The sequence below is a fragment of the Bos mutus genome, chromosome 2 (assembly GCF_027580195.1).
Source record: "Bos mutus isolate GX-2022 chromosome 2, NWIPB_WYAK_1.1, whole genome shotgun sequence".
In the NCBI taxonomy this organism is placed as follows: domain Eukaryota; kingdom Metazoa; phylum Chordata; class Mammalia; order Artiodactyla; family Bovidae; genus Bos; species Bos mutus.
In genome coordinates this window covers 31,011,447-31,037,174 of record NC_091618.1, presented here as the reverse complement: position 1 = coordinate 31,037,174, position 25,728 = coordinate 31,011,447, and the positions used below count along the sequence as shown (strand labels likewise).

The window sequence follows — 25,728 nt, the reverse complement described above, 5'->3', positions numbered from 1 at the left end:
TCATGCTCCTCTCATTCCTTCCGGCTTACATCCTTTCCTGGTTGCTTCCCCAGAATCCAAGTGGGTGGCTTGGTTCTGTGGGTGGCTTGGTTTAATGAGTCTCAGTTCCTCTCTGTGCTGCCCTGGTACTGCCTCTGAGGCAACAGGAAGCACTCCTTAAGAAAAATATTGCCCCCTCCTGAGTGGTGGATGCTGAGAGGAGGTGTCAGATTTCTGCCCGGGGACAAACCCAAAGTCAAGGTAAAGTGAGGGTGACAGCAAAGGACAGTTCTTCCTTGCGAGTAAGGTCCACCCAGACTGAGTTTCATATGACATCAGAGTCACACCATCTGTCTTGAATTTAATCTTCCTTGCCATACTGCCTCTGATCTTATCCATCTGAAATCCAACCTAGCCCATCTCAGACCCACGTTGTCAACTCTGCCTAGAAGGTGTCCCCATCTTTAAATACCTGCTGATCATGCCCACACAATCAGATTAGAAGCACTGAGGGAGATATGGTTTGAGTTTAGGAGATCACGGTTTTAAGCCTCTTGACAAAACCAGCTTGCCAGCTTTGGCTCATAACTGGCACTCTGATGAGGAGGAAGACAGTTCATTGAGACCACTAATCACCTATATAGTGATGGTGCATGGTCAGAGTACACACAGATGAGAGAGTTGTTAAATAAAACTTACACTGATATTATCCAAATCACATTTAATGGTTTATTTAATAGTTTCATAGGTTTCATACCTGCTAATTATTCCCCCTAAGCCTGCCCAGCTCAGGAACCCAGTTTCCAACCAAAAGATCAAACGACACTGAAATTCAGCTTTCAAAATTTTTATTGAGATGTTAGGGAGAAACAGCCAACATATACATGCCTCATTTCGTCATGATTGGCATTTTATCCACATGATAAGTTCTTCTCTGGCTTTGGTCTAACTTCAGGTCTCCTTGGCAGTCCCCCTTCTGTTCGGTTGCTGCCTGGTGTCGTTCAAAGTCCACCAGGGCAGAGCCCGCTGCTGGAGTCACAAGTGGGAGCGCAAATTGCGATTGGCTGTAGGGAAGGGACAAGTATGCAACAGGAACACCAGTTAGAATATTCACTGAAGATTCATGAACCCCATTCATCCTCTTCCTGCCCAGATGGGAACCTGGTTGAGAACGAAATTCTCAGGTTGAGGTTTCAGGGTCCTATGAGAGCTAACTTCAAGAAGAAAGGCCCTCAGGACAACAAGGTCCCCTGTTTAACTCCTCTCCCACTCATCCCTAACTCACCATCGTCACAGCGTTTTCTACTCTTCAGGCTGCTCTTCCGATATTTTCTTTTGCTGCCACTTCTTTTGACTCCCTTGTGAGGAGTTCTGTTCTTGCCCCTCCTCATGCCCTGACTCTTTAATTTGCGGCTGGTCGACATTGTACTTTCTGCCAAGATGAGGGGCTTTGCAGGACCCAGGGGCCAGAGTCTGGCTATTTAAGGCCTTAGCCATTATGACTGTGAAGAGGGCGGGGCTTAGCAGATGGGCAGGGCTCCATTGTGATGTCACTAGGCTTTGTTACAGTTGGGTAATATATATGAAATTAGGTGATCCCTCCAATGCAGCTCAAGGCTACCCTCAATGTTGTAGTTTTTTTTTTTTTTTTTAATGATAAATGAGGTTTTCCAGATAGGTGTTACTGAGTACCTAAATTCCAATCCTATGTTGGGCACCTGGAGAGTACAAGAGGCATCAAAAAAGCTATCCTGCCTGTAGGGAATTTAATAGTTGGTGTGTATATGCATCATATTTAAGTCTCTCTTATGGCATTGGGAATTGACAATGTCTATAAGGACTTGACTCTAGCAAATCCAATTCAATATGACTAAAACATAAATATTCTTTCTCTTTCATCTAAATCAAATTTTCTCAACCTGAGCACTGCTGACACTGTTGGCTAAATACGTGGGACTATCATTGCTAAAAAAACAAAATTTCACTGAGTAAATTTGAAGATCTAATTAGCTTTGTTAAATGATTCATGAATCAGGCAGCCATCTCACCTGGTGGACATAGAGATGCTCCAAGGGCTACACCACGTGGAAGGCTTTTATAGTAGGGGGAGGTGGACAAGGAAAGGAAGTCATCAGTAAGGCAATAATGAGGGTTCATTGGAGGAAAGTGAAAGTTCAGGTGATGAAGTCTTCTCATTGGCTAAACTGAGGCCCTTTTCATTGGCCGGGCTTGTTGCTGGGCGATGGAAGTCTTCCATCCTCCTGCTGGGGTAGTAGAGTAGTTGCACTTCCTGATGGGGTTAGTACCTGATGTCTTCCTGTTGGGGTCAGTAACTAATATCTTCCTTTTGGGGGTATTTGACCATAAGTGATGGGGGTGAGAGCTCCCTCTATGGGCCTTTCAACTCCAATCTTAGTTGAGGTTTTCTTTTACTAATTTTCACATTGTCTTGTGTGCTGTATAACCTTTGGCAGCATTCCCAGCCTGTACCAATTAGATGCCAGTAGAGCCCTATAGCTGTGACAACCAAAAATGTTTCCAAACTGCCTGGGGTAGAGGGCCAAAAATCACTGCTGATTGAGAACTGTTGACTTAACCATTAAACAAAATTCAATGCACACATACGAGCACGGGCAGCAATGGGGAAACAGACATAGAGAATAGACTTATGGACATGGGGAGAGGGGAGGAGAGGGTGAGATATATGGAAAGAGTAACATGGAAACTTACATTACCATATGTAAACTAGATAGCCAATGGGAATTTGCTGTATGGCTCACAAAACTCAAACAGGGGCTCTGTATCAACCTAGAGGGGTGGGATGGGGAGGGAGATGGGAGGGAGGTCCAAAAGGGAGGGGATATATGTATACCTATGGCTTATTCACGTTGAGGTTTGACAGAAAACAACAAAATTCTGTAAAGCAATTATCCTTCAATTAAAAATAATTAAAAAAGAAGAAACATTCAATGCACAAATATTTATTGATCATGTTGTATGTGCCATGCACTTCAGTTCAGTTCAGTCGCTCAGTCATGTCTGACTCTTTGTGATCCCATGAACTGCAGCATGCCAGACCTCCCTGTCCATCACCAACTCCCAGAATTCACTCAAACTCACGTCCATCAAGTTGGTGACGCCATCCAGCCATCTCATCCTCTGTCATCCCCTTCTCCTCCTGCCCCCAATCCCTCCCAGCATCAGAGTCTTTTCCAATGAGTCAACTCTTCGCATGAGGTGGCCAAAGTACTGGAGTTTCAGCTTTAGCATCATTCCTTCCAAAGAAATCCCAGGGCTGATCTCTTTCAAATGGACTGGTTGGATCTCCTTGCAGTCCAAGGGACTCTCAAGAGTCTTGTCCAACACCACAGTTCAAAAGCATCAAGTCTTTGGCGCTCAGCTTCTGTGAAAATAGTAGTGGGTAAAAACAGACCTAGACTCCATGTTCACAGAACTTTCAGCCTAGTGGGAGAGAAAGCTATTCATCAGACATCTACACTAATCAGTGAATGACTGCTTCTCAACATGGTGTAAACTGAGGTTGGAGAGAGGAGCAGATACCAGACAAGCTCAAGTACTTTGGGAAGCCATGGAAAAATGTTTAAGAGAATGATGTGATAAGATTAGATTGGGGGATGGATTGATGGGGAAGTGAATAAAAGGAAGGGCCATTACCAACAGTGGGAATTCAGGACAGAAATATTTGAAAATGAAAAGCTATTTTAAGCCTGGCCCAGTGAGTATTGATTGGAGACAAAGACTTGGTGATGGATTGGATTTGGTTGGTGACAGCAGGGGGTGTCAAAGGTGTGGATTTTTTTTTTTTTCTTCTTCTATGTGATGCAGCTGTCTAGATGTCAGAGTTACACCCTGGGATAAAGGCCAAGCAAGAGGGCAGTGAAGATCATGATTTTGGTCTAAGACATTTTGGGTTTGAGGTGTCTTTGAGAGTTCCAGATAGAGATACTGAATGATTGTTGGGTATATGGGTCTAGAGCTCAGAGTAAAATCTGAGCAGCAGATATCCACTATCCCCAACTTCCCTGATAATGGACTCATCATTCAACCTTTTCTTTTTTCTCTTTATACTTTATATTAAGTCCTTTTGAAAAAACTCTCAATAGAGCTTGATAACCATACATTCTGTCCCTCCTTCTCTCTCCCTTGCTATCAGTTTCATTTAAGAACCAAGCACTTTTGCACATAGGAGGTTTTTAGCAAATGCTGGTTGAATGGAAGATAAAATGAAGTTCAAGGGCCACTCTTTGTATTTCTAATGTCTGTAGATAAGATGGCAAGTAATGTTTTAAAACACAGCTTCCTTGAACAGCCATTATAAGTGACATCTTCCGCTTTTGCTGTTTCTAGACAGTTCTCTCTGGAGACCTTCTGTTGGACACTTTTATTCACTCAAAGGAGTGAATAGAGCTCTACGAAACAGGCTGTTACCTTGCCTCCTTGTATCTTGGGAACCTTTCTGTCTACTCCAGCTTAGCTGATCTTCCTACAAATAAGCTCCATGAAAGTAGGAATCTGAAAATTATGTTCAATGCTATATATTTCCAGGGCATTGAACAGTCCAGCCACAGGGTTGGAGCCCAATAAGGATTTGTGGAATCTTGGCTGAATTAAAAATCTTATTGTCCTGACTGTCTGATTCCCCCCTCCCGTCCCCATTTTGTCCCATGTTCTCCAAGGAAGACTTCCCTGACTCCAAATTTTCATTGTCTTTTGAAATTTGTTCATAGTCTATGGTCCTATCATGTCCTCAGTCTAGAAAACCAACTCTAATTGTTTGGAACCTTGTTTTGTGCCCACATTGTTGCATCATGTATGAGAGTATGACCTCAACAGAAGCCAATGTGTCTTGTTTCTAGTCGGGACTGTGCCACAGACATCACTTCTCCGGACTTCAGCTATTTTGTATATAAGCTGGTTGGATTTAATGGCCTCTGAGCTGAGCTGATTTTTGTGGTAGGCTCCTAGTAGTTTGTTGTTATTGTTGTTCAGTTGCTAGGTCATGTCTGACTCTGTGACCCAATGGACTGCACATGCCAGTCTCATCTCCTCTGTCCTCCACTATCTCCCAGAGTTTGCTCTAATTCATGTCCATTGGGTCAGTGATGCTGTCTAAACATCTCATCCTCTGCCGCCCCCTTCTCCTTTTGCCTTCCATCTTCCAGCATCAGGGTCTTTTCCAATGAGTCGGCTCTTCTCATCAGGTGGCCAAAATATTGGAGTTTCAACTTCAGCATCAGTCCTTCCAATGAATAGTCAGGGTTGACTTCCTTTAGCATTGACTGGTTTGATCTCCTTGCGGTCCAAAGGACTCCCCAGAGTCTTCTCCAGCACCACAGGTAGTTAGGAACTACATTTTTTATTTGACTGCATTTGCCACAGGGACTGACATGGTCCATAGTTTGTAGTCAAAAACACTTGTTCATTCCAGCAATTTTTGTATTATGAGCATGGACAGTGAAACATTAAGTGACTTTGTATGCCAAGTGGAAACATTTCTAGAGAAGGAAGGGAAAAAGGACACTGTCCCGATAACAGGTGCTCAGGTGCTCCGTGCTGGCCTCTCAGGCCTGGCTCTGCTGGTGAACATGTTTGCAGAAGAACCTGGCCTCTTTAGTTTAGGAAGCAGTTTCTGGATGGTCCTGGAGACTGGATAATATTTCTCTCCTCCAATCTTTCTCATCCCCTAAAGATCCAGTCTGCCAAAGAGAAGCTGAGACCACAGAGAAGAAAGCAGCCAGACTTAAGAATGGATGAAAAAAACAGAGAAGTCCCCTTTGCATACGGCTAAGGACACATTCTGGTTTCAGACACCCATGCTGAGAAACTCAGCAGCAGAAAGTCCAGTGTCAGCAGAGACAATAAACAAGCCAGAGAGTGGTGTGGCTTTGGGGTGTTTGGGTTGGCCTCTGTGTCAGATCTCCAAGCAGGGGTGAGCTCTGGGTCCTGCTATCTATCTCTGCTTCTCTTTCTGTTTCTTCCCCAGTGTTGTGTGGGCCAATGCAATTGAGGTAGAGCACAGTGAGTTTGCCCCTGACTCTTAGTGGACCCGGAGATGGCCTTTATTGAGAGCCATTTATTAATCCAGTCTGCTGTCTTCTCATCTCCTGCTCTTTACTTTTCATTTCTCCTTCTGTATGAAGAAACTGAGGCACCGAATGGCTACATGTTGTTGTTCTTGCTCAGTTGCCCAGTTGTGTCTGATTCTTTGTGACCCCATGGACTGAAGCATGCCAGGCCTCCCTGTCCCTCATCATCTCTCAGAGTTTGCCCAAGTTCATGTTCTTTGCATTGGTGATGCCATTCTAGCCATCTCATCCTCTGATGCCCTCTTTTCCTTTTGCCCTCGATCTTTCTCAGCATCAGGGACTTTTCCAATGAGTCGTCTGTGCACATCAGATGACCAAAGTACTACATGAGCTACTTCAAATAACCTAGCACAGGAGCAGCAGAGATACCCTCAATAAACCTATTTCCTCCATATCTCAGTTTCCTACTGGGTCTTAGTTTTTGTTTCTCTTGATAGAAGGAAACAGATATTTCCTGATAGCTATAGGAACATGGAGAGAGAACTGAATTCCTTGCCTTTTTAGAGGAGCTATCAGTTCCTCCTATTTTGGACCTGAGTGTTATCTTGCCCAGAACAGGTGGATAGGCAAATGGTGTCTTTATCTCCTAGAACATAGAACAGGGAAGCCTGGCATGCTGCAGTCCACCAGGTCACAAAGGGTCAGACATGACTGAGCGACTGAACTGACTGATCTCCTAGAAAGATGGCAAACTGGCCCTGCGGGGAGGGTCTTAGAGGCTGGCACTCCTGCTGGCCCCTTTCTCAGGTTAGGAAGGGGCAGGCTTTGGTTATCACTGTTTTGGAAATCAGACTTCTACTTGGCTCCCATCTCATCTCTTCAATTCAAACTCACTCCATTATTTTTCCTGGGAGTTCAATGGATGCCTTCCCAGGGCTGGAACTTCCTAGCAGCCCAGGAACTGGGGCTCATTAGAGGGAACATGAAAAAGTTGTGACAATCCTTACACATGTTGATGACTCAGTCTGAACTCCTATCTGAAACTTAATCTCTGCAGATGTTGACCTCAGCTGGGAAGTAAGGACCTTCTACCCTGTTTGCAAGCATTCCCTGTCTTCTCTGTTTTTGCTGCTCTTGCTAGTGCTGTTCAAGCAGGCAAAGGGGGCTCATGGTAGGCTGGAGTCAGGGAAAGCTGATGACAGAGGGGTCTTACCAAGGAGCTGAGCTCTCTGAGCCCAGAACTTGTATCTCCACTAGGAAATGCAGAGAAACCAGAGCCCAAGGCCAAGGTGTGGTTTTCAGAGAAAAAGGAAAGAGAGACCTCAATTCCATTTACCTCTTCCCATCCAGTATGCTGATGACACCACCCTTATGGCAGAAAATGAAGAGGAACTAAAAAGCCTCTTGAAAGTGAAAGAGGAGAGTGAAAAAGTTGGCTTAAAGCTCAACATTCAGAAAACGAAGATCATGGCAGCCAGTCCCATCACTTCATGAGAAATAGATGGGGAAACAGTGGAAACAGCGTCAGACTTTATTTTTGGGGGCTCCAAAATCACGGCAGATGGTGATTGCAGCCATGAAATTAAAAGACACTTATTCCTTGGAAGGAAAGTTATGACCAACCTAGATAGCATATTCAAAAGCAGAGACATTACTTTGCCAGCAAAGGGCCGTCTAGTCAAGGCCATGGTTTTTCCAGTGGTCATGTATGGATGTGAGAGTTGGAATGTGAAGAAAGCTGAGCACTGAAGAATTGATGCTTTTGAACTGTGGTGTTGGAGAAAACTCTTGAGAGTCCCTTGGACTGCAAGGAGATCCAACCAGTCTATCCTAAAGGAGATCAGTCCTGGGTGTTCATTGGAAGGACTCATGCTGAAGCTGAAACTCCAGTACTTTGGCCACCTCATGTGAAGAGTTGATTCATTTGAAAAGACCCTGATGCTGGGAGGGATTGGGGGCAGGAGGAGAAGGGGACGGCAGAGGATGAGATGGCTGGATGGCATCACTGACTCGATGGACATGAGTTTGCGTAAACTCCGGGAGTTGGTGATGGACAGGGAGGCCTGGCATGCTGTGATTCATAGGGTCGCAAAGAGTCAGACACAACTGAGCGACTGAACTGAACGGATTCAGTATGGGAAACAAGGGGGTGTTTTGGCTCTGAGGATGGTATGCATTCTGCCTGAAGATCTGTCAGAACTTTTCCCCCCATTTTTTCTTCAGGCTCCTCTCTCATCCTTTCTGCCTGCATCCCAAACTCTTTTCCCATAAGAAATTTCTGTTTTCAGGAATAGAGAAATTGGGCAGCTAAAAGATGGGAAGCATATTAGAAGAGCAGTGATCCTAGGGGTTCAACTGGAGCCACCTTCCTCTGCCCCCGCTTTGGTAAACAAAGAAGCTTATTTAAGGGCAGGACCTGGGCAGTTCAAGAGATAAGGCTAGACTCAGATTGCTGATTTTCAAGCCGATGACTACCCACTGATCCATACTGCCTTCTCCACTTGCCTTAGAAATAGATTTGATCTTGACTTTCTGCTCCCTTGGCCTTTTCCCGCCTGCCTGTGCTGATATAATAGAACCACAATGAAGGATTCTAATCTGAAAGTAGGGGAGAACTGGGAAAAAGTAGTGAGTTCTTCTTAGAGGCAAGGTGTGAATTTGGAATTCCTCTGGACAAATTAAAAATTCTTGTTTGGAGAGAACACTGTTAGTTTTTGTTGTTCTTGTTATTTTTGGACTTATGAAAAATTATTTGACAATTTTTTATTTCTTTTGCAACCACCAAGCCTATGGTCACATGGTTCAGTACTATACAAAGAAAATCCAAACTTTATGATTAAGAAGGCTCCAAATAATGTTTTCACATTAATTACTTCCTTACCCACACTGACTTTAATCCCTGGCTATAAGAGTGAAGAAGTTGCCCCTTCCCTGAATATACTGGGAATAGAGTGCCCAACATCCATAAAACAAAAATAAAGCTGCACCCTAGGGTTTAGAACGGATGTGATATGGTGTGCAAATGTCATGCATGTTAAATCATTTGGCCTCTTATGGTCCTTAGGAGCGAATGAATTTTAATCCACTTAACAACTGGAGTAAGGAATTTTGAGTTGCAAGGGTTTCTACAGAACAGTTGCATAATAAATAGGTCTGGGGATGAAGGGTAGCTTGGCCAAAGTTACAAATTATAGGCAAAGTTGGATCTCAAGCCCAGATCTCCTAATCCCCAGTCCAGGCTTCTTGCCACTGTTCCATGAGACATACTGTAGAGAGATTTCAGGCCTTTTTTCCTGTATTTTTTCTCTATTTGAATTTTCCCTTCATATTCTGGGAGCCATGTGCCAGAGACTCTTGCCCTCTTGCAATCATTCTACCTGCCAATGCTGTCACTGAGTTTGAGGACATTTGGCCCTGTGAAAGGGGGGAAGAGCTGTCACCAAAAGGGGACCAGAAAGATGGGCTCAAGTTGCCACACTGAGGGTCAATGCCTTCATAATTGATGACTTCAAAGCATTATGACCAACATGGTGCTGAAGGGTAAACTGACCAGAGGAGGCACTCAATATTTCTGAATTATTTTTGAACACAAATGCCTACTATAACTCTACTGATCAAGGTTGGGCCAAGAGAGACCCTCACCATCCAGTCATATCTCTTGAACTTGATTTGCTAAAACTCTACTTCTTATTCTCAGAAGTGATCAATTGAGGGTGAAGAAGACGAGATGGGTTGGAAGCCTAAGTTCATTTTGCCTCTTGAGGCTCTTAAAAAATGGAATTGACAAGTATTTCTTGGCAGTATTATTGCCTATTTGCTTTACTCAGTTACCTTGGGCAGAATTCTCATATTTGGAGAGCTAGATTTAGTTATATTTATACCAGAGAAAAGGAAAAAAGTAGTTCCCTTGCTATTCCCTAGAATACTAGAATTCTTAGTTCCAAAGCACAAAGTCTTAGCAACACTTTGCCCTCCACACACCCTATGCTAGGACAGCAGGGAAGAATTGCCTAGTGAAATCTTTAAAATGAAGCCTTCTTTTTCAGTAAGGACCAAAGAAAGAGCCAGATTTGGCAAGTGTTGCAGTGATCGTGTTTTATTGGTCAGTAAATTCCAAATGCTGAACATCCTTATTAGGATATGTGGAAGGTCATACTGCTGAGATGCCCTAGAGTTCTGCTGAGGACAGTGTCTCCACACAGAAGTATTTGTTTCCTCAGTATTCCACTGCTCTCCAGTAGTGATGATGGTACTTTCTTCATGCTGCAAGGAAGCAAAAATAAGACTAAAGTCATAAAGGGTCCCTGGTTAGGGTGTGAGAGTCTCAGAATTTCTTCAGGTGGGCACACAAGGCCAATTTTCCTTTATGATTTTGTACCCCTTTAATTATGGTTTGGCCTGGCTTACTTTTGGGTCAGTCAAGTCTTCCCAGAACTAGCTATATATGGGGCCCAGTATAAGATGAGTATGTTGAACTTTTGTTAAAAAAATAGTATCAAGGTGGTGATAGCAAAGCGTAAACCAAACCTGAGATCCCATGGACAAAAGATTGTTTGTGACTGCACAGGTTCTGTTCTCTTGAAGCCCACCTTGTGCTTCCTGATTTAAGGTACTTCTTATGGTAAAATCCCAGATAACACATTGAACTATCCCTATCTCATTTATCTTTATAGTCCAGGAGAGCTGGTTGAATGTTTTATTCATAAGAGGGGCTTGATGAACTTATAAATGGCCTGCTTCTCACTGAGGCCATGACAGGTGCCCCAGAATGAATGGAGTCTCTTGGGTAATGGCTCCATCATCACCTCCTGAGTCTATTTATGCAAACCCTTACCCTAAGAAAGGGTACCTAAACTATTTAGTCTTCCTAAAGCGAGGCTCATCATGTCACTCTTCTGTTGAGAATGTGTGGGAAACGTCTTTCTGTCTACAAGGTCTGGTTCCTTTTTAAGTTTTCATATCAGCCCTCCCAATCCCAACTTCATTTTTTAACTGTGTCTTTTATTCTTTCCTTCAGGCAACCTCTGCTTGTTCTGGTCAAATTGGGTTATTTCAAAAGTATAAAAAGTATAGATGTTTATGGGAAATTCAATGTCTTGCACTGTTTTTTTTTTCTAGCATTTTAATCTATTAAATTCCTAGAGAACTTTAAAAACTTAAAATAAAGCTCCTCTAATTATATGATTACTTCTTCAGTAAACTCCCATTATTCATCTTTTGAATACATTTTGGTATCATTTACCAGATTAGGTCTAGAATTTTTTACTTCTATGCATTTCTTCTCAGACATTGAACTTCTTGAGGTTGGAGTTGTATCTCTGTGAGTTTCTGGAGAACGGGGCAGGGATAGTAGGTGAAAAAGATGAATTGGACCAAGGCCTTGAATTCCACATTCTTGGGAATTTGAGTGGGGTCTAGGAAAGGGCTGGAGGGAGAGATGACATAGGTCCTGAGAGCAGCTTTTGTGAGTGTAGGATATGCTCACCATTTTGATTTGTGGTGATATGTTACAACTTACCAAATTGAACATTTGAAATATATACAGCTTTGTTGTATGTCAATTATAATTTAATAGATTCATTACAAATTCCATATCATTGAGGTCCTCACTTAAGAGTTGTTTCTAGAAATGAGAAGATGGAACTTAGAATGCATACCTAAATGTGCCAGCGAATGGAGGCTTTGATGATGCTAGACTTGTGTCTACAAGGCAGGGAGAATTTTAGTTGGTTTGTATCATTCAGGGTGGTTCCTGTGGTCTATACTGATGCACAACCAGCTGGTTCTAGCAGTCCTAATAAGTACTTTCTTGATTTTATCCAGGTGTCTCAGTATTTCCCCAAATCCAACCAAGCTCTCTTGTTAAGTCTCAGTCATTGTGACAATCATCAATCACAGGTCCTTTTACCAAGAGGGCCCATGTCATGGCCACATGTCTCCATATATAAAAGGGAGTGATGAGTGGGCTGCTTTGGACAAATAGAGATGGAGTGAGGGAGGGGGAGCTGACCGAGGCTGCCGTTTCAACAAGAAACCCACTACTGGCCAGAGTTGGGAAATGTAAGAGGATGGTGAAATCCCATAGATGTAAGTGTTCAGGATGCCATCAAAAGGACTTACCACAGAGACAGAAAGCAATGAAGTTATGTCAGGAAAGAACCAAGAAGCCAAAGTACTGATGACATTTTCTGATTCAGAAAGGGAACTCTCAGATAATGAGAATTATCATCCTAGCTTGACAGGTGTTCCAAAATGTTAAGTCCTTATCAAAGCAGAGCTCTCCATTCATCTCCCCCAAACTCGTCAATCCTTCCCTAGCATTCTTCTCTCCTCCACCCAACACACACTCCTCCCCCTGTCTCCCTCCAACCTTGATTCCTCAGCAGCCCTGCAAAGGACCAGACTTTATGTGCTCATTGCTCTTTTTCTTTATGCTGTAGAGCCTCTGCCTAATCTTGCCCATTACCTCTAGGCCTACTGTTGAAGGTAGGGTTCTCCAACTGTTAGAAACCTTATGTTTGATGGAATCTCTGGCAAACTGACTGGGGAGGTCCTAAACGAATGGTATAGCTGAGTATGCTGCTACTGCTAAGTCAATTCAGTTGTGTCCGACTCTGTGTGACCCCATAGACGGCAGCCCACCAGGCTCCCCTGTCCCTGGGATTCTCCAGGCAAGAACACTGGAGTGGGTTGCCATTTCCTTCTCCAGTGCATGAAAGTGAAAAGTGAAAGTGAAGTCACTCAGTCGTGTCCAACTCCTAGCCACCCCATGGACTGCAGCCTACCAGGCTCCTCCATCCATGGGATTTTCCAGGCAAGAGTACTGGAGTGGGGTGCCATTGCCTTCTCCGACCTGAGTATAATTTATAAATTTTCTCATTCTCTCTCTTAGTCAGCTACATATGCCATTGCCCTGGTTGAAGAAGATGATTGAACCTGTGTCTTTCAATGTCGTGTTTTCTTTCAAGGCCGGCAAAAAGAAAAACCTCTCTCACTTCAAGCCCAAGACCACCATCATCATCACTGACTCCTCCTCTCTGCCCCAGGGTCTCTAAATAAACTTTCTCTCCTTTCACTGACAAACGGTGTTTTGTTTAGCTGGAGAGTGACCTGTGGCAATCTGGAAAAGTGCCCCCCACCTTTTTTAATGTTATAGAGCAAGTGGAATGTGATGAATAGAGGCATAACCAAGTGAGTCAGGAGGAAAGATGTAGTTTTCTCCTTTGTTCCGGTTTAAGAGATTTGCTAATGAAATGTGTGCTTGGGTTGTGGTTTGGGACAGGTTGTGATGGTTTCTGGCCGTGAAAAGAGCCTACTTGTTGTTTGATGGACCTTCTAAACTGGCTGGGCTGGAGGGTACAACAACCAGAAAGCTTGTAACCAGATCAACATTAGCTCACACTTCTAGTTTCACTTGTTGGTAATTAGTTACGAAGACACCCATTTTTCTAGAAACAGACCCAAATCATGCAAACATGAAACACACTGTAAACACAGGGAAGGGCAAAACCATGACACGGTCTTAGAATGGCATATGTGTTTTGGAACTTTTTAAAAGTATACTTATTTTTTATTTTTATTTGTGTGATTTCTTCACAATGTTGTGCTAGTTTCTGCTGTACAAGGAAGTGAATCAGCGGTATGTATACAAACTCTCCCCCTCCCCCTCCCTCCCCTCCGGATCACCCCAGAGCACCCAGCTGAGCTCCCCGTGCTGTGCAGCAGCTTCCCACGAGCTGTCGGCTTTACACGTGGCAGTGTATATATGGGCTTCCCAGGCGGTACTAGTGGTAAAGAACCCACCTGCCAATGCAGGAGATGCAACAGACCTGTGTTCGATCCCTGGGTCAGGAAGATCCCCTGGAGGAGGGCATGGCAACCCACTCCAGTGTTCTTGTGTGGAAAATCCCGTGGACAGAGGAGCATGGTCAGCTATGGTCCATAGGGTTTCAAAGAGTCGACACAACTGAAGCGACTTGGCATGCACTCTGTATATACGTCAATCCTAATCTCCCAATGAATCTCACCCTCCCCTTTCCCACTGTGTCACACGTCTGTTCTCTGTCTGCGTGTCTATTCCTGCCTTGCAAACTACCTCATCTATACCATCTTTCTAGATTCTTTACATTTGCATTAATATATAGCATATGTCTTTCTCTTTCTGACTTACTTTACTCGGGAACATTTTAATGGACAACATTCTCAAGCTTCTTCCAATAGTGTACTTTAGACGCCATAACGTTTGGGGGCTCTTTGGAATCAAGTAATTCTGATAGCTGGGTAGAATAACCCTTGTGTAAATGAACCTGAACCTTGTATACTAGGTCATCTTCCTCCTCCTTACTCATTACTATTAACCTGCAAAATTTCTGGGAAACATACCTTGCCTCCCCCTAAGGATCATAAATTCAATCTTAAAAAAATCACAGACCAGAAGGCTTTAGTTAATCGATAAGGTTGAGACCTTGAAACTTAATTCTTCTACCTCTGAAATGTGAAAGATGCAGAAACTGGAAAAGGAGATGGGGACTGCTGACTTAGGCCCCAAGGTTTTGTCCTGTTTCCTAAGTGTGAATGAGTTTTGTGTTCCCAATGGAACAAGGGTTTCTTTGATGTCTGTTGTTCCTCTGAGGTGATCACATTTGGTCCTAGTGTGGGGTGGGGAGAGACAGTGATTTAAAGATATTATGGCTGGTGTCCTTAGGTCCCATGGCATCTTCCAATATGTTATGGTTATGCCATTAGACACAAGTATATCTTGCAGTGCTATGCTGTTGTAATATTTTGTAGTTTTGTCACTTGATATAAGCGTATCTGTAGGAATATACTGGAGGATCTCTCGTGGTAGTATGTTGTAGTAAAATGCTATACCTAGTGATAGTATGTTGCAGTAACATGGTTTGTTTTCACTGGTGTCGCCTGGAGGAGAAGGCAAAAGCCCAGGAGGTCAGTAACCTGCTCTGCTTCATTCGGGTGTCAGTTGGTTGCACTTGTTCTTCAGTCACGGAGCTGTGTCTCACTCTTTGTGATCCCATGGACTGCAACATGCCAGGCTTTCCAGGTCTTCACCATCTCCCAGAGTTTGTTGAAATTCATGTCAACGATGCACTACACTCACCATTTTGGCCAGATTTACACAGAACTGACCCTGTTCACATGTACACATCCTCCAAGAACTTACAGTCTAGAATCAAAGTCACAGTGCAGGGAGACCTGCCTACCTGGTCCCCAGAGTTTGACAGTTGGCACGTGCAGTGTCTAAGGCATCTGATAGTTCTTGATTAAAATCCTGCACAAAGCAAAAAATAGTGACAACTGACACCTCACTACAGCTTTTCTGAGTCATGGCTGGTCATAGGGCTACCAGTGAGGGGCTACTTGTAGGGCCAGCTAGGATGTATTTTAGTCTTTGCAGCTAAAAGGAGCCTTTACTAGTGAATGGCTACGGCCACATTCTAATGGGACTTTATAAAAATGTTTAGAGCTTGTATGAACCTTGATTTTGCTGATCTCAATTGTACTATTGAAATAACCAGTCTTAATTTTACAGTTGAAACAGTCTGAATGATCAACTTGAAATAAACAATCACAGAGAGACAGAGGTAATAGAGTGTCCTTTCACTCCATTAGGTACCATCCGGGGGAGATTTTCTGGCTCTTCCAGGACCTTCCTTCTTTGGGTCGTAAGCTTCAACCATATTCTTTCTTTTCTGAAGCAGTTCACCAGTTCTTATGGTACCTGGTTCCTTCTGTTCATAGGCCTGTGCCTCTTTTTGGATATCTTTATGCACAGGGCCATCTTTCCACTTGTCTTGGTGGTAATCTTAGAGTTATTGTAAAGGGTCATTTTGGGAGAGGTAAGAATAGGGAAGTGGGTACAGAACCAACTAGTCCTGAACTAGATATTAAGTCAGTGAAAAGAGGAAGGGAGCTAAGTGGCTCTTCATAGGGTCAGGGCCTTGTGTGACACAATGTGGTCATAATAAGTCCAGCATTATCCTTTATGTCCTACTGGCAGATGTGAAACTGGTTCCAAAAGTTCATGGGCTTAAGAATTTGAGTGCAGACCTATTTGCTCTTTTATGATTCATTCTCTAAGAGTCTTCCTCCATTCTTCCTATGTATTATGTCTTGGGGGTGACTTAATTTTATTTATTTGTATTTGTTTATTTTTAAAGTTAATTTTATTGGAGTATAGTTGCTTCCCTGGTGGCTCAGATGGTAAAGAATCTGCCTGCAATGCAGGAGACCCAGGTTTGATCCCTGGGTCAGAAATATCCCCTGGAGAAGTCGGGCTGCAGTTCATGGTGTTGTAAAGAGCTGGACACGCTGAGCGACTAACACTTTCACAGTAGCTTTACAATGTTGTTAGTTTTTGCTGTATAGCAAAGCCAATCAGTTGTATGTATACCTATATCCTCTCTGTTTTAGATTCCCTTCCCATTTAAGTCAGGGGGTGACTTGATTTTACTTACCCTCTGATAGAGCCCAGAGTTAGAGACCTGAGTATAGGTTTTATTCTGGGAAGCAGATCTGAGAAAACAGGAGGGAGAAGATAGAGTGTGTGGGACAGAGGAGGAAGAGTAAAGAGTGAGGTGCTGTTCCTTTAATTAACTGTCAAGTGGTTTTACATTTTTGTTTATTTAGAGCTTTGTAAACAATTAGACTATATATGAATTTAATAATGAAAACTTGAAAACTGTAAAAGAAAAAAAAGAGTGAGCTAGTGAGGTGATTACTGTTTCACAGGCAACAGGGGTTCAATCCCCCCAGAGGCCGTCTGAAGAGCAGTGTGAAATGCCCTCAAAATTGTCCCTCCTGGTCCTGTGAGGCTGGGACATTCTTCTGTTGACTTCCATCCCCTACTAGTTAAAGGTCCTGGGAGTGTTAACTGCCCCCTTACCAGGCTGCCTAGCATCTTTGGTTGTGGAAATACTTACTTCCTGTTATTTCATTCTCTGGTTTTGAGGGTCTCAGACAAAAATGAGATAGAAAGTGCTTCATTTTAACATTTAACCTTTCTGATTGTGTGTTATGTACGTGTGTGTGTGTGTTTATAAATGTGTGTGTGTGTATGTTAGTTGCTCAGTCATGTCCAACTCTTTTCAACTCCATGGACTGGAACCCACTAGGTTCCTCTGTCCATGGGATTCTCTGGGCAAGAATACTGGAGTAGGTTGCCATGACTTCTTCTTCCAGGGAATTTTCACAACCCAGAGATTGAATCCACATCTCCTGCATTGCAGGCAGATTCTTTACTCACTGAGCCACCTGGGAAACCCACGTCTATATACGTTTGCATTTTGTTGCTGTTCAGTTGCCAAGTCATGTCCGACTTTTGCAACCCCATGGACTGCAGCATGCCAGGCTTCCCTGTCCCTCACCGTCTACTGCAGTTTGCCCAAGTTCATGTCCACTGAATCAGCGACACCATCTAACCATCATCCTCTAGTTGCCTCCTTCTCCTACATGTCTGCATAATGTTCCATTATTTGGATTTGCCTAGTCTATTTAACTAACATTCTATATTTAGTGCATTTATAATTTCATTTTATCTATTAATAAAAATGTATGCAAAATCAACTTATTTATCCAATATTTGTTAGTACTTTTTATGTTTTCTTAGGATACATCTACAGAAGTGAAATTGCAGCATCAAGAAGGATGGCATCTTTAAGAATTAATAATTTTTTCCAAATTGTTTTCTAGAGAGGTTTGATTGACCTATATCCCATCAGCAGTGTGAAAGAGCATGTAGCATGAACGTTGACAATGACCTGGAGCAGGTGACTAAGAGAGGCTGTAAAATCTTATTACTTAGAGAACCTTTAGCATAGTGGAGGCTTCTGTTTATTTAGGATAGGTTAAGGGCAATTCTACTTGAATAGAAAAGCAATGGGTGGCATTCATCCTGGATTCCGTGTCTCCCTATTCTGAAAATGCTTCTTTACACAGGCACACCTTGGAGATATTGTAGGTTCAGTTCCAGACCACTGCAATAAAGCAAATACCACAATAAAGCAAGTCATATGAATTTTTTTGGTTGCCAGTGCATATGAAAGTTAAGCTTATATTGTCTTGTAGTCTACTAAGTGTTCCATAGCTTTATGTCTAAAAATGTATATGCTTTAATTAAACAAAACTTTATTGCTAAAAAATGCTAACCATCTTCTGAGCCATCAGTGAGTCATAGTGGTTACATCAAAGATCACTGATCACAGATCACCATAACAAATGCAATAATAATGAAAAAAGTTTACAACATTGCAAGAATTACTAAAATGCAGAGACAGGAAGTGAGGAAAGCTATTGTGAAAATGGTGCCAATAGACTTGTTCGATGTAGGGTTGCCACAAACTTTAAATTTCTTAAAAAGAAATTCAATCTCTGCAGAGCACAATAAAGTGAAATGCAATAAAATGAGGTGTATGACTATAGTTGAAAAAAGCACATACGCACGCATGTGCACATTTGTGCACACAAGACACACAGAAGAGATTCTTAGAAAAGCAATATCTAACTGAGTTTTCAAAGGTTCTGAATTGATTGTCCCTTGTTTATTCTTATTTTCTGTTTATCTATGTAGTTAATGAATTACCAGGTGTCCTGTGTTTGAATTTCTGTGACTATGTGTGAAAGGGTAAACCAGCTGTTAGGATTCTTGAAATTTCGCTTATTACCAAATGCTTTAAAGAAAGTCTGACCAAAAAAAGGCTTGAGTTATGAATCAACAGAATTGGAAAGGATTTAATGTTCCTTCATCTTTTCTGTTTCCTAAGAATGAAACTAGTAATCAAAAAAGGGATAAAAAGAAATAGAGCTCAATATAAAGAAGGAAAATTGAAGATCAAATTCATAAAAATTTCAGTTCAGCCATGGGATTAATGAGCACGAATCATATTTTTTAAATTAGAACTTCAGTTCAGGTTCAGTCGCTCAGTCATGTCCAACTCTTTGCAACCCCATGAATCACAGCACGCCAGGCCTCCCTGTCCATCACCAACTCCCGGAGTTTACCCAAACTCATGTCCATCGAGTCTGTGATTCCATCCAGCCATGTCATCCTCTGTCAACCCCTTCTCCTCCTGCCCCCAATCCCTCCCAGCATCAGGGTCTTTTCCAATGAGTCAACTATTCACATGAGGTGGCCAAAGTATTGGAGTTTCAACTTCAACATGAGTCCTTCCAATGTACACCCAGGACTGATCTTAGGTGAAGGTAAATTGCAGCCACATCAATATTTTCCAGTGCTACTCTGTCTTTCTTTTTGACCTCCTTGCCTTGCTTATATTTTAGGCTCAGAGCACATTCATATCTGTCACCAACAAAAAAAAATGGGCCTGGGTATCATTAGAAACAAGAAGAATAGAACTTAAGAATTCTTAACCCCCAGATGAACTCTGACCTCTCCATCTCCTCTGATCCCCACCAGATCTTAAAAAGATAATTTGATATTTTCATGGAAGAATTAGGCAAACTTCTGATTTACCATCCCTGTTGGGCTCCATTAGTGTCTAAGAGAGGCCATTCCTCTAGATCACCAGGGAGAGCTCTTTTACTGCCTGGTCCCAGCATCAGAACTGTTTCAAATCAAGTGTGGATGTAGTCATACATATCCAAACCATTAGGACATCAGTTACTTAGGATACCCTAGTCACAGGTTGCAGCATATCTGAAATTGGGACAATCCTGGAGTTTCCAGAAATATGGTGGGCAGTGCCCTTGGTGGGAAATGTACTATCTAGGGAACTGGGTTCGGTTCCTGGGCTGGGAAGATCCACTGGAGAGAAAAGAATGGTAACCCACTCCAGTATTCTTGCCTGGAGAATTCCATGGACAGAGCCTGTTGGGCTACAGGCCATGGGTTGCAAAGAGTCGGACACGACTGAGTGACTAACACTTTCACCATCAAATCTATATTCTGGTACCTCCCCAAACTTCCTAGTAACCATAGTTTGTCTCTGCGTTTTGTTTCATGATGAAATCTACAGAAAAAATTAATGAGAAATTAAGCCTCCTTCAAAGTAATAAAAACAGTGCATCTTGGGGAGAAGAGATGCAGACGAAAACATCTCCGCCTCGGTATAGCTTACATTGCATGTCTCTGAATTCTTGGATTGCTTTATTCATTGATATTTTCCACAGGTCTAGACCTGCATCTGAAACAGAAGATGCTCAAAAAGTACCTATTGGCTGAAAGAAGCAATCCAGTTCCAGGGCTCGTCCTGACACTTTCTGATCGCTTGATCCTTCTGGGATGGTGTCCTCATCTTCTAATGGGTGCTCGTGAGTGGGTGGAAAAGTGAGGTTGTACTTACTAATCCCTGGATCCCTCTCTATGTGGGATGTTCTATAGTTTCCATATTCTGGGACCTGGTTAGTTAAACATCTTAAGTAGAGATCTTCTTTACTGTCTCAGGATAAACTAACCTAGGTATGAAACAGAGACAGTGTTGCTTCTGAGCACAGTTGGGCATGTTGAATCCAAACAAAAGATCTCTCCCTGTTTTGGCTCTTTCCTCTGTTCATGTCAAGTTGCCCCCTGGAACTCATATATACTGCAGATAATGCAGTTCTAAAGTTTCTGTAGGTGAATGAATTTCATCCCTCTCTGCGAGGCAGTCCCCAGTTTGGCTCGGCCAGGGCTCCTTCCTGTTCACTCTGTTCGTCTATGCACTTCCTTCCCCTTTCGGCATCACTTGGTGATGCTTTTTCTCGTTGGCAGTTCCTTCCAGTCGTGGCTGGTATTCCAGCTGTAGTTTTTTCCAACACCTACAGAACCAGGCCCATCGTTTCTCTTCAGAAATACCCTCATCAGTTGGCTGGCACCCTTTCTCAGGGTGTGGGTCCCAGCTCCATGGGTCCCCTCTTCCACTGAGCTGAATTCCCACCCCGTGGGTTCTTCCTTCAAGCTGTTAAGGTTTTTTTTTCTTTAAATTTTTAATTGGAAGATAATTGCTTTACAATGTTGTGTTGGCGGCTGTTGTATAACAACATGAATCAGCTCTGTGTATACATGTATCTGCTGCCACTGGAAACTTCCTCCCATTCTCCCTCCATCCCACCCCTCTAGGTCATCACAGAACACTGGCTATTGTAAATACTGCTGCAATGAACATTGGGGTACACGTGTCTTTTTAAATTATGGTTTTCTCAGGGTTTGTAACCAGTAGTGGGGTTGCTTCAGTTATGTGGTAGTTTCATTCCTAGTTTCTTAAGGAATCTCTGTGCTGTTCTCCATAAGCTTTTAAGTTGAAATAATTTTAATTCCCACTTTTGTTCCCCCAGACTAAGACTGTTAGATGCTTCTTGTAACTGCTTCCTCCTCTTAATATGTATTCCCTTTGGCCTTTCTGTCCTTAGTATTGAGTTAATAATTTTTTATATTAAATTCTGTATTTTAAAATAGCTGATGTGGTTTCTGTCACCTGAGGCTAGATCCTTGCTCCAGATCGGAGGAGCTAGAGGTCACCCTGTGAGTGATCCCAGGCAAGTCATGCTCTCTGCTCGCGTGCACACGACGGCTCCAGGGGGCTAAAGCTAGGCCTCCATGGGAGAGTCGCCTGTAGGGGACTCTGGGAAAGAAAAAGCACATCAGAGCTAGAGGAGCATACACAGAACCAGTACTACGGATCTGAGAGGATCCGCATGGTGTCCTGGTAGTTTCTGCAGTGTGGACATGGGAAAAAGTCAGCTTATAATACGCAGAGGCTCAGGGGCCAGATGGATGATTTATGCAATGGGTGCTCTGGGAGCTCAGGGGAGGGGAACATCAGTCAAGACAAGGAGAATCAGAGATGTTGCTTGGAGAGGTGGACATACAGAGGTGGACAGGGCTTTCAGGCTGGAAAACTGGTGACAAGAATGGTCAAGGACAGCCTAGGGGCACAGACTCTACTTTAGAGGAGCTTATATTTGAGTCCAAGGAGCTTTCTTGAGGCTTTGCTTCTATATTTTGGCATCATTTTCCGATGTCATCCTCAAAGTCAGGTACCTATGACTCAGCCACTGTGTACCCCACCTAGCAGGTCCCAGGAACAAGTTGGGGTTGAAACATAGATTTGCTTGTTCTAAAAAAGGACTGCTTTTTCCCTGGTCTAGCTTTAGATCATTCTGGGATGGCATCTTGTCTGCGGGCACCTCCTGGAAAAGACCTTCAACTGGTTTAGGGAAATCTGCTTTTGATGATAGAATGTTGGATGGTAGGAGGAGTTTCAATGTGTGATCTGCAGCATAGTGTTGTGTCCAACTCTTTGCAACTGCAAGGACTGTAGCCCTCCAGGATCCTCTGTCCATGGGATTCTCCAGGCAAGAATACTGGAGTGGCTTGCCATTCCCTTCTCCAGGGCATCTTCCAGACCCAGGGATCAAATCCGGGTTTCCTGCACTGCAGGCTGATTCCTTACTATCTGAGCTACCAGGGAAGCCCTTGATCTGCAGCATAGGCTCCTTCAAATTTCCACTCCACGTTGTCTTGACTTCCTTAGCCAAACAACTAAGCACTTGGACACACCTGATCTGAACTATTATTTCATATCTCTTCCAAACCCAGTTGGGGATAGTATACACCATCTCCATACATAACGGATTTCCAGGATGGTCTCAAGCGCAAATATGGTTGGTGAGGGAAGTGTGGCTACAGTGATCTTGAACCATACTGTCAAAAGGCATGGGTCCTTCTCTCAGGAAGCCTGTGGTTTAGTGTGTGAAGCTGCCTTGTCTGATAACTTGGTGCTTTTGCTGCCAACACATGTGGCTACCATAGAGGCACCATCACAGGGGTGATCTTTCCTCTGTTTTTAGTGAAGGAAAAAGGAATGGAAAAAGGCAAATGAGGTGTGCATGGTGGTGGGGGGCAGCTTGGGAAAGTGGGAGTTGTTCAGCTCCCTGAGGGTGGTCATTGGGAGGGTGGGTATGCTTCCTTGGGGGAAAGGAGGCTTGGAGAAACAGCCTTCATTCTGTCACCATCATCTTCTTCAGCTCCTCCTGATTTCATGTCTTATGGGAGAGATAGCAGGAGGCAGGCTGCAGAACCACTTGGGCAAAGGAAAGCCCCCATGGGTGCTCCCAACTCCCAGCCCTGCTGGGCATGGATGGGGCTCAGGACTAGGACCCACAATTGACCTTGATTGGGTGGCCATGGGATGTGGAAGCATAAAGAGGGTGGGGGCATGGGGAGGCAGGAAAAGTTCCAAAGAAGAAAAAGAAGAACATAAAGAGGGAGACAGAAAAAGATGAGCCAAGGAACAAATACAGGACTGCACGGGGGAGAGGCCAAGGGTGGGAGACACAGAGGAAAGTGAGAAGGGAAGGCGGGAGGTGATGCCAGGACCTGCTCTCTGTCTCCTGGGGCAAAGGAGGCTGAGGTTGGCACAGCAGGGACTCTTCAACCATGAGACTTCCCAGGCCTGGGGTGGTCATGGAAGGAGGCTTGGGGAGGGAAAGGCAAGGAGCTTCACCCTAGGCTGCCTCTGGAGCCTGGAATCCCTCTAGGCTGGGGAGAGAGGTGCTCTGAACCTCTTCCCACCTTTGGATCGGCCACCTGCCAGCCCTGCATGCCTGCAGGCAGAACTGTCTCTCCTTCCCACATGCCTACTTGCAAGCCAGCTGTCTGCCTTTCTTTCCCCTCCCTTCTAGCTCCCCCCTTTCTAATTCTCAGAACTCATTCCCACTGGGTTCCAGGAAATGGCTGGTGCAACTTTGTAACCAAACCTTCTGAATCTCTTTGTGTACGGTTTACGCTCCTTTACCCCTCTGTGGTGTCCTTCATGCTGGGTCTGGTTACAGAGGGGCTGACCAAGCCAGGCTGGCCTGGGACTCTCCAGGGATAATGGAGCCTCTGGGAGCTCTTTCTGCCTGGTGCCTGCGGGCCAGCCGTCCTGAGGGAGATGGGACTGTGAACGGTCCTGCCTGCAGCACCAGAGCTCACACCTATCTCCCCTGTGTGATGGCAATGACGATGATGGCAATGACGATGGTGATGATGGTGATTACGGTCTGCTCTTCCTCCGGGACCAGCTCCCCACACCTGGCTTGTCCTACCCTTCCTCCTTTCTCTCTACCCTGAGTCCCGACATAGCCCGCATCTCCAGGCTGACCCTTTCCTGGGGGTTGCAAGGCTCTGGAATAGATAGAGGTCATGTTTTCACCTTCCTCGGAGAAATCTTTGGTGTCTAACTTGGCTGATGGCTGCAGTTTCCTTTTTCTGTGTCTTCATTATCTAGATCTTGTGTGAATGAGTTGAATAAGACAGAATGTTTCTTAGGCCTTGAACTCATTCATTACCCTTCATGCAACATTGGAGGGGTTCTTCCTCCCTCCCTCTACCCCAGCACCTCTAATGTGGGCACATACAGTCAGATGGAAGTCAGGTGACAACTCTACAGGCCACTTTGCTGTGGTGGAAAGTGGAGCTCAAGTCCAGGAGCCTGGGCACTCTTCTGAACTCCACTAAGAATCAGCTGTGCAGTGCGGGGTAAGACCCTTCTCCAGGGATCACAGCTTTGTGTACCTGCAGCTCTGGGAGAGTGTGCCTGGGGTTGGCTTCACAACTTACTGGTGACAGTCTGGTGAGAGAAAGCACGTGTATCTGGCAGGGTTCCTCCTGAACAGGAGGGATTAGCACCAAGCAACTTTTGCTTGTAGACGCACAGACCCGAATCCAGCCCAGGCAGGGGTCTGTCATCATCCTGCCCATCTCTTCCCAGGGCGTGCTGAGGTTCAGAATTACTACTCAAATTCTCTGAGTTCCTTTCCAGATTTCATGGAAAAGAAACAAAGGGAACAGCATCAGAGAGAGAGAGGAGAATATGGGTTGATGGAGAGAGGAGTAAGGAGTCCTTTGCTCTGTGGCAGTCACTTAAAAGCATGAACAGGGATGGGGTATGGGGTGTCCCGGGCTTCCCAGGCAGTGCAGAGGTAAAGAATCTGCCTGTCAATGCAGGAGATGCAGGATACATGGGTTTGATCCCTGGGTCAGGAAGATCCCCTAGAATAGAAAATGGCAACCCACTCCAGTATTCTTGCCTGGAAGAGTCCATGGACAGAGGAGCCTGGGGGGCTACAGTCCATGGGGTTGCAGAGTCTGACACGACTGAAGAACTGAGCATGCATGCACACATGTTGGGTATCTGGCTGTAAGGTCATTGCTCACAGGGACAGCTGTGAACTTGTGCAAGGCCTTGGTGTGAGAGCCAGAAATCTTACTGGTGAATCAGAGGGCAGGAATTAGGTTGCCAGGTGTCCTTTCTGGGTTTCAGGTTGAGGTTGGTCCTGGGGTAGCAGGTAGCTTCTGATATAGCTTCAGTGATTAACAGCAGCTGAGGCAACATCAGCATCACTATGGGTGGACAAGGTTCTATTCTAACAGGGCATCAAGCAGGGGAGAGGTCCCAGGTGAAAGGTAGCAAGCTGATTTTTAAAATGGATTGACCATCTTTATCAGGAGATCAGCCCTGGGTGTTCTTTGGAAGGAATGATGCTAAAGCTGAAACTCCAGTACTTTGGCCACCTCATGTGAAGAGTTGACTCATTGGAAAAGACTCTGATGCTGGGAGGGATTGGGGGCAGGAGGAGAAGGGGATGACAGAGGATGAGATGGCTGGATGGCATCACCGACTCGATGGATGTGAGTTTGAGTGAACTCCGGGAGATGGTGATGGACAGGGAGGCCTGGCGTGCTGCGATTCATGGGGTGGCAAAG

General features: G+C 44.2%; 1 protein-coding gene across 1 annotated transcript; it reads right to left on the bottom strand.

Annotated features, from left to right (window-relative positions):
- Positions 1 to 1,014: 1,014 nt before the first annotated feature.
- TNP1 (transition protein 1) lies at positions 1,015 to 1,403 on the bottom strand. The gene is made up of 2 exons (XM_005889637.3): positions 1,265 to 1,403; positions 1,015 to 1,043 (listed from the first exon to the last, which is right to left on the bottom strand). Exons 1-2 carry the CDS (start codon positions 1,401 to 1,403, stop codon positions 1,015 to 1,017), a joined length of 168 nt encoding a protein of 55 aa, XP_005889699.2.
- Between the last annotated feature and the right edge of the window lie 24,325 nt (positions 1,404 to 25,728).

Coding starts and splice junctions, on each gene's coding strand:
- TNP1 (XM_005889637.3), bottom strand. CDS start 1,403: ATGTCGACCAGCCGCAAATTAAAGAGTCAGGGCATGAGGAGGGGCAAG. Junction 1,044..1,264: donor TAGAAAACGCTGTGACGATG/GTGAGTTAGGGA, acceptor CCTTCCCTACAG/CCAATCGCAATTTGCGCTCC.